General features: G+C 38.0%; 1 protein-coding gene across 5 annotated transcripts; it reads right to left on the bottom strand.

Moving 5' to 3' along the window:
* Nucleotides 1–1,713: 1,713 nt before the first annotated feature.
* On the bottom strand, nt 1,714–10,860 carry LOC103712706 (aspartic proteinase oryzasin-1-like). Of its 5 annotated transcripts, none has more exons than XM_008799297.6 (14): nt 10,455–10,860; nt 9,752–10,123; nt 9,558–9,618; nt 8,355–8,449; nt 8,157–8,269; nt 6,056–6,224; nt 5,880–5,919; nt 5,705–5,769; nt 4,209–4,322; nt 4,029–4,093; nt 3,759–3,915; nt 3,556–3,675; nt 2,071–2,159; nt 1,714–1,992 (listed from the first exon to the last, which is right to left on the bottom strand). In XM_008799297.6, exons 2-14 carry the CDS (start codon nt 10,115–10,117, stop codon nt 1,908–1,910), a joined length of 1,539 nt encoding a protein of 512 aa, XP_008797519.4. In that variant the 5' UTR covers nt 10,118–10,123; nt 10,455–10,860; the 3' UTR covers nt 1,714–1,907. The 5 variants fall into 5 exon arrangements, with proteins under 5 accessions (XP_008797519.4, XP_008797520.4, XP_088561304.2 ...); XM_008799298.6 differs by having other exon boundaries at nt 10,363–10,492; XM_088705178.2 differs by having other exon boundaries at nt 9,752–10,119; nt 10,455–10,486.
* Nucleotides 10,861–13,223: the final 2,363 nt, after the last annotated feature.

The raw sequence follows: 13,223 nt of genomic DNA on the forward strand, positions 1-13,223 counted from the left end.
AACGGAAGCTGCAAGGAAAACAACAGCAATACTACTAGAAACAGCAGCGATGCCCAATTATGAAGACTGCACTGGTAGTACCTTGAATGTGGATTGAAGGAGTTCATATCATAAGCTGCATTAGTATCTTTCCAGTAAATATAAACTGATCTTACTAGCTGCACAGGGGAAACGATGCTATACTGAAATACCCTTTCATTTCTCGCCGTCCGCAGCCTCCAGATCAAGAGGGCTATTTGGGATCTGATCTTATTCTCTACCATGGTGTTGGTTATATAAAAACTCAACGCCGGCAAAGAGTTCAGATTGACAGCCCAACCAGCCCATCTTGATAGCAGCTGCCAACAATTTTGAGCTAAAAATATATGCGCGCAATCCAGTTCTTGATCTGAACACAGATCACATTTGAGATGATTCGCATTTATGATACCTCTTCTATGGAACATCTGCTTACATGGTAGTTTGCTCCATAGAAATTTCCAACAAAAAACTTTAACCCTATGTGGCACTAATAAGTTCCATATAGCACTAAAAGGTAAAGGAGTACCTGGTTCTGTTGATCGGCCCATTTTCCCCTTGAATACAATAGAATTTGTAAGGGTCGGCTGATCGGCCCACTTCCCCTTGATGATGGAATAGAATATGTAAGGCTCATCGTATCAGCTGAGAATAATGTGGCCAAACTAGCTTTATTCCATGATCTATCAGCAGTAATTAAAGATGCCACCTGCATATCCATAACATTCAGATTCATGTTTATGTAAGTTGGCCATGTAATCAGTGGTACATTAGAGCACCAAGGGTCCTTTATTATATTAACCCGGGATCCATGACCAAGGGACCATGTATGCAGATTGGAATTGCACCATAGGGGCAGCAACCACCATCTTCTTCCAAATGTAAGAACATTTTTGAGGCATCACATAATTGTACCAGCATCCATTAAATCTATACTTACCATGTACCACCTGAGCCCATAAAGATTGAGGATTTAGTACCAATTGGCCAGCTAATTTGGCTTTAAATGCTTGCTGTCTAAGCTGAATGGACTGAAGACCAAGTCCGCCGCAGGATTTGGGAGAACAAACCACATTCCCAAGATATCAGGTGGAGTGCCTTCTTGGTTTCCGATCGACCCCACAGGAAGGATCTAGTTTGTTAGTGATAGAGCTAGGAAACGCGCAGATGCCATCGAACATAGAGGAACCGATGATAATACCGAGCGAAGAAGCAAGGTTGCTTTACCCACAAGGAAAAGAGCCTTCCATTGCCACCCCTGAATTTTTGCTCCAATTTTACCCATAAGAGAGTTCAAAAAAGTCTGCTTAGCATCTGGTAAAGGAATTCCCCAATGCAGCTACACTCCCATCATTTCTTGGAATTTGAAAAATTCCTCTAATTTGATTTTTGATCGTCATATCGGTAGAAGGGCTACATGGAAAAATCCCTTATTGGAAGTTAAAGTTGTTTGGAGAGCCATGCTGATTAGTATGCATTTATTCCAGTCGATTAGGGGCTCTGTTGACGAGAACCAGTAACCGCGGCCGATGCCCTAGTTCTGAACAGCTCTGCCTATATTGATGGCAGAAAACGCAAGCATAGGCCTCGTTTTCTCTGGGGAATCAGTTATCCACGTTCCCAACCAAACTACATACATCGGCCCTTTTGGAAACATCCAGGGATGAGTCCCGGCTCAATGAACAACGCCAAGCAGAAGTAAATAAGCTTGTGATATAAAGAGCATATATCAACATATCCGTAGTCGGAGGAGAAAGCTTGATATAGTCGTTATACATCTTCACGTGTATCTTAATCCAGATATGGACATAGGCAAGCTAATAATGCTTAACATGAAATGCAAACGCCCAAACTTTTTAGATGTCCAACAGAGTACAGGCATTTGTTTCTCATGCAGCCTCTGCAAATCCAACTCTCATGTTCCCGTAGTCGAACACGGTATGATAGACTCCCATAAAGACATCTCCCAAAATCCTGCAGCGGTTCCATAAATCAGACGGTGGTCTACAGGGAACACAGAGTAAAAGGGAGAAATGGCAACACTACACTTACCACAGAGGACCCCGAGGAGGAGGTACATCCAAGGCAGTGAATCCACTAATGCACTGTGCCGCAGCACCCTCACCAACCTTCAGAATGTACTGCACGACCCAATAACCAGGTCAAAAATGACACGTAGAGCAATTTCTTCATGGAGTTTCACAACAAAAAGGAAATAAGAACAACAATAACAACAACAACAACAGCAATTTCTTCATGGAGTTTCACAACAGTTCAATTTCTTTAAATAAAACATTATTACATTATCCTCAACATAACAACCACTCCTAAGTCATGCTATGTCCCTCCATCGCTTTGTCGGTGTCCTTGGAGAAATTGCTAGACTTGGATAAAACTTGGGATAAGAATCGAGAAGTGACTGAGGAATAAAATTGCTAGACGAGTAGAAGGTCAAAAGAATGATTGAATCAACATAAAGATAAAAATTAACTAGCAATAATACTTGGGACAGGAAAAAAAATGGCGTTGGCAGAGAAGGATGTTGAAGCACCAACCGAAGTGAAATGTTTATTGTGCAACTAACATTTCATATAAAGGACTTGTGGGTTCAGAAGTCGAGAACTGGAAATCATGCTTACAAGTGCAACTCATACTACGGCACTGGGATGCATCCTGAGCATGATCTGATGCTCAGCCCTAATAAGCAGAGTTAAGGGCAGTCGGTCATATATAAAGAATCAATAATGTACTGAAACATCTGCTTCTTTACAAAAGGAGGGGGGAATGCATGATATCAACAACTCCCAAGTCCGGCAGCATAAATCTTAAAAAGTAACTGAGGGAATGGCAATGTGTTGTGGTAAATTATAGTAGAGATACTTGCTAATGAGAATGTGTGGCTCCAAAAGGTGGCAACCTGACACTTCTTATGTCAGTCTAACATCATCAATGGATGCCTAGAAGATCCATAAATTAAATTAATGTGACGAGCATATATCATCGAGGTTACTCTATCTCTCTCAAGTCTCAAGTAACTAACTCTCGAATTTGAAAGCTCAGACATTTAGTTATTTGGGTTCTTAAGGAAGATGCATAGACACAGGACAAATTTTGATTTCTTTCTTTCTCATGGTAAATTTTACCATCTCGTATCTATTTTTGAAACCTTGATTCTCTTCTTCCCCAACCTCTCCCTAATAAGTGTCATAACATAATATAGATATGTGGTCAAAATGTTTATCTGAATTGAGAAAATGAACCTAGTTGTTTTCCCCCTTTCTGTGCCATAAGAACCTACCCCTCAAACCCAAGAAGACGCATCCTTCTTCCCATTCATGTTTCCTTTTTCTTCCTTAAAATAATTTTGCTTTACACTTTTTGGATACTGTAAGACAATTGCATGTAGAATAGGACCCAATGCATAATCAGCATTTTCGTCAAAAAAAATTTAACTGACAAACTGCAGGCAATCAGCACGTGGAACATGTACTTGTTTATATTAAGTGCTTGCTAGATAGTCATGAAAATTCATCGTACCTGTTCTGGTGTGAGCTCAAATGATTTACCACCAATAGTGAAAGAAACAGAAGGCATGGAGTCAAGGCTAGCACAATCCACAGAGGATTCTCCCATGGGACTAGGCAGTCGTTCACATAGCTACGAAGCAACTCAAAACATGATTATCATAGCATATGCAAAGGTTGTCTTAAATAGGACCATAAAGTTAACAATGAATTTACCTCATTGATATAGTTCAATATGCGGTCCTGTGTCTCGTTCTGCTTCAGCTGATTTTGCATCCATATGACTGCCATCTCACAAGAAGTACACATAGCATCGCTCTGAAGACCAGCTGATAGATCCCCGTTGTCATTCACCACACTCTCAATGCCAATGCTGCACAGAGAGATAAAGGCAAAATACCGAAGTTTATGTGAGAAAAAACAATAAACAACATATTTCTGAACTTGGTAAATACACAATATATGAGAGAGTGTTTGAGGTCTAACCCAACTCCATGGGTTCCATCAAAGGCACATAGCCCAATCTGAGAGCAAATTTTTGCTGGTTCTGTCTGCAAGATAAACCAGGATCAACAAATATTGTTTGATATGCGTACTAATAAGCATTGAGGTCAGAAAATTGAAAAATTAATCAAGGGTATTCTGCCAAAAAAATGCAACACAAACCTCAGACAACAACAAATCCAGAATCTGTTGCCCATATTGCGCGACTACAGCTTTGCACTCTTGGCTAACAACACCAGAAGCACCAATCTTTTGATTAATTTCCGCAATAATGGTCTGCACAGAAGATGCTGGTGATGTTAGTGATCAATCAGCAGCCTACCAACATCATCCAAGCAAAGCATTTTATAAAAAAAGGGTATTTTGAGACTAATCAGGGTGTACAGAAATTAATTGGACGACTTGATTTAGAAAAATGAATGTCCTTTGATAATATAAAAGGCGGCAAAGACTGTCATTCTTCTTGTAGCAGTGCAACCTTCCTAGCATTTGGAAGTAATAGAAGTCAGGCAAAATGCAAAGTATTGTTCAGACATCATTGTCCTCTTGCCACAAAATGATATTATGAGTATTCTCCTGTTAAGTAATGTCACACGGTGCCAAGTATCAGTGTTGGGCATATCAACCTCCAAAAATACCCAACAAGTAAACAATAAGTAATATCACATTTTGTATGAATGTCTAGTAAATTACAATATAATTATGGTATCCTTGACAATTTACTTACTATTACAGGAATTATAGTTTTCTTTTTATGCAACATGTCTAAGTTAGTTACTACAAAATTATGTTTTATTTTTTATGTAATGAGACCTTATTTTGTTTTGGCGGCAATGAATTGCACAATACATTAGATAGAGTCAGCCAACTATGACGCCTTTCCAAAATCAAAAACAAAATCAGGACTATCAACTACTTTGCCCTTAAGTCGCTCATTCAAGGAAAGAATATATTGCCATATCAAGCTTGAAGCTTCTCTAACCTTAATAAGAGATCCAAAGTTGCCCAGCCATGACCACATATTCAATCATGAAGGCACTTCAACTTTTTGCCAAAATAGAAAAAAGAAATGCCTGGATAACAACCATCAACATAAAGAAAAAAAATAAAAAGGACTATCTATATCATCCCCCAGACAAAAGTGCCGGTGTTATTTTAAAGGAAAAAATATAAAATAACACCAAGTTTCAGCCTAAGGGGGCTTGGAATCCTTGTCTTGGTGGGATTCCAGTGGTCCACAAGTATACTGAAATTCACAAGTGGGAGTGCAGAACCAATTGAATAGTCAGTTTAGCAAATTTCATGAAGCTAGAAAAATCAGATGCTTTAAGAAGTTCAGAAACAGTATACGACACCATTTAGTTATTATATTTACAAGGAATAGTGTACATATGAGCCAAAGTATGTATCACTATGACGATGACAAGAATCCCTTTCAGATCTTAGAGAGCAGTCCACCAATACGCAAAGGAGATAAATTACAAAAATGTGAGTATAAAAAAACTTTAATTTTCTTTAAATTGCCATCGCAGGAAAATAATGCATATAGATGCTTATACGAAGATCTGGAAACAAAATGATTTCCTTTTAAGGAAAACATAATAGAGGAAGAAATATAGGCTTGACATATCATATAAGCTATTTGTATAAATATATACCGTTGGACCAGCAACCAAAGAAGTTCCAGAATCAGCAATTGCTGCACAGCCTCCAGAACAGAATCCTAATAAGCACATAAATCATGTGAATTAGAGACCACAATCATTGTAGCAAACAAGAATATCAAATTAAAAGAACAGAACAATAGTATAAAATAGAATACATATGAATTACCAGTTGATTGGTTACCAATATGGACATCTCCCATGTTAAACTGCAACCAATAATTTTAGGAAAACTTATTAAATTAATTTGTATAAGTGGTAAAATATAGCAAGCTGTGGACATGAATAATAAAAGTATCTTGGTATCCATTCAAATAAAGGAAACAAATGGAATATGAGACCAACCTGCCAGTAACCTTTCTGAGTCACAGGGACATACGTGTGTTTACCCTTAAAATGTTTTGGATCAACTCCACCAAATACAATCTCACCTCCCTCCCCTTCATCCACATGTCGGTTAAACCAGAAAGCGAAAACAGGTTCCTTAATAAGACCTTGATTAACCATGTTGTACCTTTACAAATATGCAGTTGCAGTAAGAAATTTGCACCAAGAACATAAAGTACAAATTAACTGTCAAACACTTGATCATGATTAAAATAATAACCCTCCAAAGTCCAAAGAACTCCCACCCATTTCATCCATGGGAAATTAAGATGTATAGACATGATAGAACAAGTATATAAGTGCTCCAAAAATAGAGTACATGACAGAGCCAGCATGAAGGCACTTGAAATTAGCCCATCATTGTTCATATTATCAAGGCTATAGAAGTTTCCAAGCATCAAATTTTTTAAAATATAAAACTCTTACAAGCCTCCAACAAACTCTATTCATCAAATTTAAAAATGCCCTGCAATCAAGAAGCAATATGAAAATCTAACAAGCCTCCTTCATCAACTCACTATTCTGGTTCACTAGCAAATGCACCTCTTCCTTAGGAAGCTTAACCACTCAACCAACAAATTTTTTCTAATATATTTTGCTTTGCAAAACATGCTGATAAGTTGCACCAGATGTTGATCCACAAAATTTTAATGACAATCACAACTATGTATCTATGGCTTTATAATTCATTACTGCAGATTGCCATGTGCTCTTATCCATGATTATGTCCACAACAAACATAGACCTTGCGGCATTCCACATTAAGAAATGTCTCAGAATTAGGATAATTAGTCTGATACCAGCTTACAGTTTGGCCATCATAGTGATAGCTAAACAAATTGAGATAGTTTATTTCCAACTACTTAGGCATGTAATTCAATAAACTCCTCCAATTTTTTAGAACTTATAACGTACGTACTAATACCACATGTATATATGGAAGATAATATCTTTTAGTCAATACCATGTGCGTAGTTTGGCAAAAATAAAATCACAACTGACAAGTTTTCGATAGCAATATCTAGAAAATTCCTTGGTAGTGTTTAGAATTGCCTTTTCTCACAAATTCAATTACCTTAAAAGAAAGGCTACGGGATTGACCCTGTTAAAAAACAGTGGGACAGACTATCCTGCTCAATGTTGAGGGTTTTCATTTATCCATAAAAAAAAAATAATGAAGGAGAACTTAATAAGAAAATTTGTTTGCTAGATATTGTTGCTTGAATTTAGAGGAGAAAAGTGAAAGAAAGTTAGTGGCATCACAAGATATTTTCGTATATGATGATTTCAAAGTTTAAGCTAACTTTCTTCTGATTTAATTCCATTAGCACCTACTGCATCTGCTAACCAATGGAAGTTGCCAGGGAAGACATAATATAATTGTTTTGCATCATTGATTATTAAAGATTATTAATCAGGCATATCTTTGCTGCTAGGAAAAGTTTAAAAAATATTGGTATATTAGCATTTCAATATACCATCTCAGCGTGTGTAAATTGACAATTAGCAGTGGTGTATTTATTTTCAATAAAAAGCATTGCATAAAGAATCATATTGGGCATAGAACATAGAGCAAAAAAACAAAGATGAATAATTCCCCATGGTAGAAAAGAACAATTTCACAAGCCCATATAACAAAGGATTACACCCAAAAGGGTAAAAGAAATCACCCATCAAATCAAAAGTACGTTATCATTTTTTCAGCATGTCATCTTCTTTAGCATGATAATGAAACAGTTTCACAGGAAGTACACAGGTTTGGAAGAAAAGAGACCTAATCCAATCAGAAAATTGTCATTACAAAAGCAGCTAGGGAGAAAACCACCAACCTCATCTTCATTGTACCAGCATCTTTTTATTAATTATCTTAATTCATTGATAATAAAATCAATGAAAAAGATCTTCAGAAAGCAAATAGATAAAATATTGTAAAAAAATAATTATCAGGAAAATAAAAGAAAACAAAAAAAAAAGAACTAGTATTTTCTAGATGCAAAAGTTACAATCTGTTACACCATACAAAATATCAAAAGACGATGGCCAGTGTAGGTTCACATACCAGACAGGCACTACATTCCCAACTGAGATTTCTTTAAACCCAAGTCCAAGTATGCCGTCAAATTTTGCAACTAAGAAAGTGACACTTGGCTCCCTAGTGGCTTCAATAAAGATCTGAGGGAATCTTCAGTGTAAGTCCACAAAACCCATGATGATATTTCCTCGCTATAATGATAGATGTTTCTATAAGATTACAAACCTGGTCTTTGACAACAAGATCGCCTACTGCAACATGGTCTTGGCTAAAGAAACCAGAAACTGATCCTGTTCCATAGTGAATAGCCGCAGACTTTCCTGTTCAAGAGAAAGAAACCAGAAGTTTGCAACTTTTCGTCTTTTCCTTTTGAAAATAATCCTGAAGTGTATGTGTGATTGCAAGGAAACTCGCATGGGGAACTTGTTTTCTTTGGAAAATTAATTTCATTTGTTTGAAAAGAAATTAACAGCGAGAACTTCATATTATTTGTTTGGAAACTTCTCCCTGTAACCAAATTTATTCTAAACAGGTTGCAGGAAATTGCAAGCATTTCTATAAAAAGACAAGAAATGAGTACAAATATTAGAAGACAACATCTATTGAGACAGCAAGATGAACGGGATAGAAGAGAAACTTTTTACCCGTTCACAGGATGATGCAACTGGATGCATGTGCGAGAACTAAAAAGTTCTATGAGTTCACAATGGAAAACATCATCAAGGTGAATAGGAGAAAAATATGGAGTGCATTTCTGTATGGATGCACCAAGGATAAAAATTAAGATTGAGAATGGACTAACTCGTAACCCAAAGCATGACAAGAATGCCCAAAAAATAACGAGGAGAAATGAACGAAGTAGGGTTTTTTTTTTTTTCTCTTTTAACAAGACAGACAAGAAGACCTCAAGTGGTGTTTGTTTTTAAAAGGCACTAACACAGGAAGGTTTTGGCTTCATATTCAAGAAGTTACAAATACAAGGCAAGGATGATCAATTGTCCATCATGTACAAATTCAAGGCTAACTATATTGCTATGAGGAGGGGTCCCTAAATATTGTTTTGACTCAGACAGCTGAATTAGGAAATTGTGGCATTTTATCAATACAAATCTATATAACCTACCTACATAATGCACCCCTTAAGCGACTAATAAGTAGTAAAGATTTCTAGCACATTTCAGCTTGTAGAGAAATTAAATCCATTTTTTCATGATTTACATATCCATACCCCAAAATTACATGGCTTACGACAGCTATATCCTCAACACAGCACCACAATACAACCTCTTGCGATGCAATTATCTTATAAAGGTAAAACAACCAAATTTCAATATAATCATGTAACCCAGACTAAGAACAAAAACGAATAGCTCAATAAACAAAACATATACAAGCTATATTAGAAAATTTCTGATAGTGTGTACAAACCATTCTTCTGATAGGTGCTTGAGCGGCTTGACTTATATCTCGAATGGAAAAAGCAAGCAACCTGCAAGCCAATATAAAACCAGTAAGCAAACCTCTAAATTTAGTTCCTACCTATAAAAAAAATATCCAATAAAATGTAATTGCTTTACATTTTTAACATGAGGAGGGGAGGAGAGGGAGAGAGAATCACTCACCGAGAAGTAGCACTTGGAAGACGGAACCCACAGATTCGAGCTTCCGGTATCAAAAATCACGGTGAACTTCTGGGGCGGGGTTCCGACTCCAATCTCCCCAAAGTACTGAGCGTTCATGTAGTTCTTGAGCGATATGATGTCGGTCTCGTCCCCGTTCTCGAGACCGCCTCGAAGGCCATATTTTCCGGCCACCAGGGGTTTTCCCTCCTTCTCCACCAACCTCGCGGCCAGCCGGCTGTTCTGGTCCATCGGTTTCTTCTTCAACCCGATCCTGATTAACCCATCACCCTCGGCCAAAACAACCGAAGGAACCAAAGCGATTGACAAAAGAACAGCGATCGCAAGAACTCCACGCCCAGTTTCCATGGCTACCTACCGATCAACCAGGAAGAACAAAACCAAGAATCATACTCGTGATCATCGATCGAGGCGAAACCCTATAATTTCTCCATCCATGGCGCAATCGGATCATATATAGTAAAAGCAACGTAAAAACGAGATCGTTTACGAAAAATTACACCCAAAAAAAGGATTCAACCAGCAAAGAAAACCTGTGATCAAACCCAAAAATAGCATCAAAGAAACCGGAATCGAGCGACAGATTAGCTCACCGATGAGAGGAATCGAGATCAAAAGGCGGAGATGAAGAAGGGAGGGTGAAAAACGATCGGAGAAGACGAGAAAAGCACGGAGCTCAACTAACCTTCTTCGAGACCCCAGGAACTCGCTCTCGAAGTCTCACCTTCCTGTCCTTGGGTATATTATAAAGGAGTCAGTGGAATAGCGACTCGAGGCGTACTTCATTTTGGACCGTCCGATCTTTCGTGCAAGAACTATTGGCCGTCGGATTAGATGTCGGGTTGCCGTTTTCCTCGGGTTCACGATGGCGCCGGGGGCATCACGAGGTTCATATTTTAGGGTGCGGAGTACGATACGCGAATATTATATACGTTTAAAGTTGGCAAGTCTTGCTACCGGACCGAAAAATATGATATAACCTCTGGAACCAGTGGTTGGTGGGGTCATGTCATGAGCGGGTATGGGTGTGGGGGTGTTCGGGTAAATATAAAGATTGTAACGATTTGCGATGATACGAGCTAACTTATGTCGACAGAGTTTGGGACAGGCCTCACTAATAAATTAGACGCTACGTCCGACGTGTGGGGTTCAAGCTTGTGACGCGTGGTTGGTCCTTCTCGAGCACCGGAAGGAAAGTGGTATAGTAACGAGGGGGACGATGGCGTGAAGGCTAAGCGATGCTTTCCGCTCTCGGTGCGTTGCCACGTTCTCACCGCCTTTCGGTTTCTGCCGCTCGCGGGGCACGGCTTGCTTGCACGCAAAATTGCTACACCGAACGTGTGAGAGTGGCATGATAAGGTCCATCCGTCCATGGCAGCAGCATGAGTGATAGAAAATCAGATGTCTCTTGTGGTGTTCGATCTCTGTGATCTTGCTTTATGCATGAGGATTTATGTGAACGTATGTTTAGTTTTATATTAGTTATTTACTATATAGATTTTGAATATCTATACAGTATCAAAGAATTGAAATAATACCTTTTATCTAGTCATTTTGGATTAGGTTCTGAGTTGTTATAAATGGTATCAAAACGGATCCGGCCTATAACTTATGTGGACTAGGAAACACTGCAGCACGGATCTATTAGCACTGACCACGAACCGATCATGATGTTTGTAATTAGATTTAAATGAATTTGAACCTTTAGCATGACGAGCATGTCAAGACTTAAACGGGAGAGTATGTGAGGACCCGTACAGACATGTGTTTAGTCTCACGTTGGTTATTCGCTGGGTAAATCTTGGATACTTATACAAAATCAAAGAATCCAAATAATACCTTTCAGCTAATCATTTTGAATGAAGGTCCTGAGTTGTTACATGAGATGGGTTGGTTAAGAGAGCTTACAATTTGACAAATACTGCCACCAAACCATTTTTAGATCTTACATTGAAAAAGGAAATACATGCATTTTGCCGCTTTTATTTTCTTTAGCCAATTTACATTGTTTTTTAAGCTTAATAATCAAAAACTTGACTTGTCAATATCGACCTGCTATATTTTTGCTCTAATAGTCGGGATATCTTGGTCTGGAATATGGTAAGCAATTGGCAATTTGAGCCCATCCTAAATTTCCATCCATCAATTTATATGCAAGTTTTGCTGAACAGCTCAACCATATGCTCCTTGTTCACTTATAGTTGGTATTTTTGTTTGCATAGACTATACCAAGCTATTTGATTCACTTAATGGTAAAAAGCTTGAATTTTTTTTCAAAAAGATTAGGAGGCTTGAAATTCAAAATTTTTAGAGAAATTAAATACTTTTTTACCAGACAAAAAAAAATGTTTTATCAATTTATATGCAATTATTTTCAGTAGGCCGGTATTTAATTGTACCTTCAAATAAAATTGATTTATGCACAATCAATTGATCCTTCTCTATGCTTAATAATATCTTTTTATGCTCGCCAATTTTTTTTGACAAAATGCCAATATGATGTGATGGTTTAAGATTGTAGAGATAATGATGTTAGCAAGTCAGAAAAATCACTTGGGGCATATTGTTAGTGGTACTGACCACATCTCAGCTGATCACAGGCAAAGATCTGAAGATGACAAAGTCAATTCAGTTTCTACCAGATCATAGTCTGTTCCGATTTTGTTGTACCTAAAATAGCGAGATTTATTGAACTATACAGCACGTAAAACGTAAGAAACAATTGTATAAATTATGAATATCAATGCATATTGATTGTCTTGAGAAGCTAAATTTTTTACATGGTATCAGAGCTATTTCTGCAAATGCAAAACCTCTTTTTTTTTGATCCTTTCAATCTTATGGCTTCTTCTTCTGAGAATTTCGTTGCCTTCGTTGCTCCTAATATTGGACAACTTATTTCTGTCAAGTTGGATGGTCCCATTTCGTATCGTCCTTGGCTTGCACAGTTCACCCCTGTGCTAAAGTCTAATGATCTCTGGAGTTTTGTGGACGGTTCTGGCACCGCTCCTGAAGAATTTCTTTCATCTGAGGATGGAAATTCTAAATCTGTCAACTTTGCCTATACCCTCTGGCATAAGAAGGACCAGTTTATTCTTAGCATCATCAATGCTACACTGGCTCCTAAGGTTCTCTCCACCCAGTATGGTATTACTACTGCACGTCAGGCTTGGGTTTCTCTATCCCAATGATTTGCATCGCAGTCAGCTTCTCATATTGCTCGTCTGAAACGTCAACTCCAAACACTGGCCAAGGCTCTTCTTCTTGTCAAGATTATCTAGACAATGCCAAGGCCATTGTTGATCTATTAGCTGCTGTTGGCAAGCCAGTAGCAGATGATGACCTAATTGGCTATATTGTAAGTAGTCTGACTTCATCATACACATCATTTATCTCATCATTCTCCTTTGCTACTCGCCAACAGGCTCTCTCCTTTGAGGACTTCCAATCTGAG

Source organism: Phoenix dactylifera, chromosome 1 (assembly GCF_051530095.1).
Source record: "Phoenix dactylifera cultivar Ajwa chromosome 1, Ajwa_hap1_PhDact_Kaust_v1.1, whole genome shotgun sequence".
Classification (NCBI taxonomy): domain Eukaryota; kingdom Viridiplantae; phylum Streptophyta; class Magnoliopsida; order Arecales; family Arecaceae; genus Phoenix; species Phoenix dactylifera.

Bases quoted from the DNA above. Each gene is read 5' to 3' on its own strand.
- LOC103712706 (XM_008799297.6), bottom strand. From the start codon at position 10,117: ATGGAAACTGGGCGTGGAGTTCTTGCGATCGCTGTTCTTTTGTCAATC. The intron at 8,450-9,557 runs GTTTGTACACAC...TCTCTTGAACAG, and splicing joins AAGCACCTATCAGAAGAATG to GAAAGTCTGCGGCTATTCAC. The intron at 4,323-5,704 runs GTATATATTTAT...TCTTCTGTGCAG, and splicing joins CTTTGGTTGCTGGTCCAACG to ACCATTATTGCGGAAATTAA.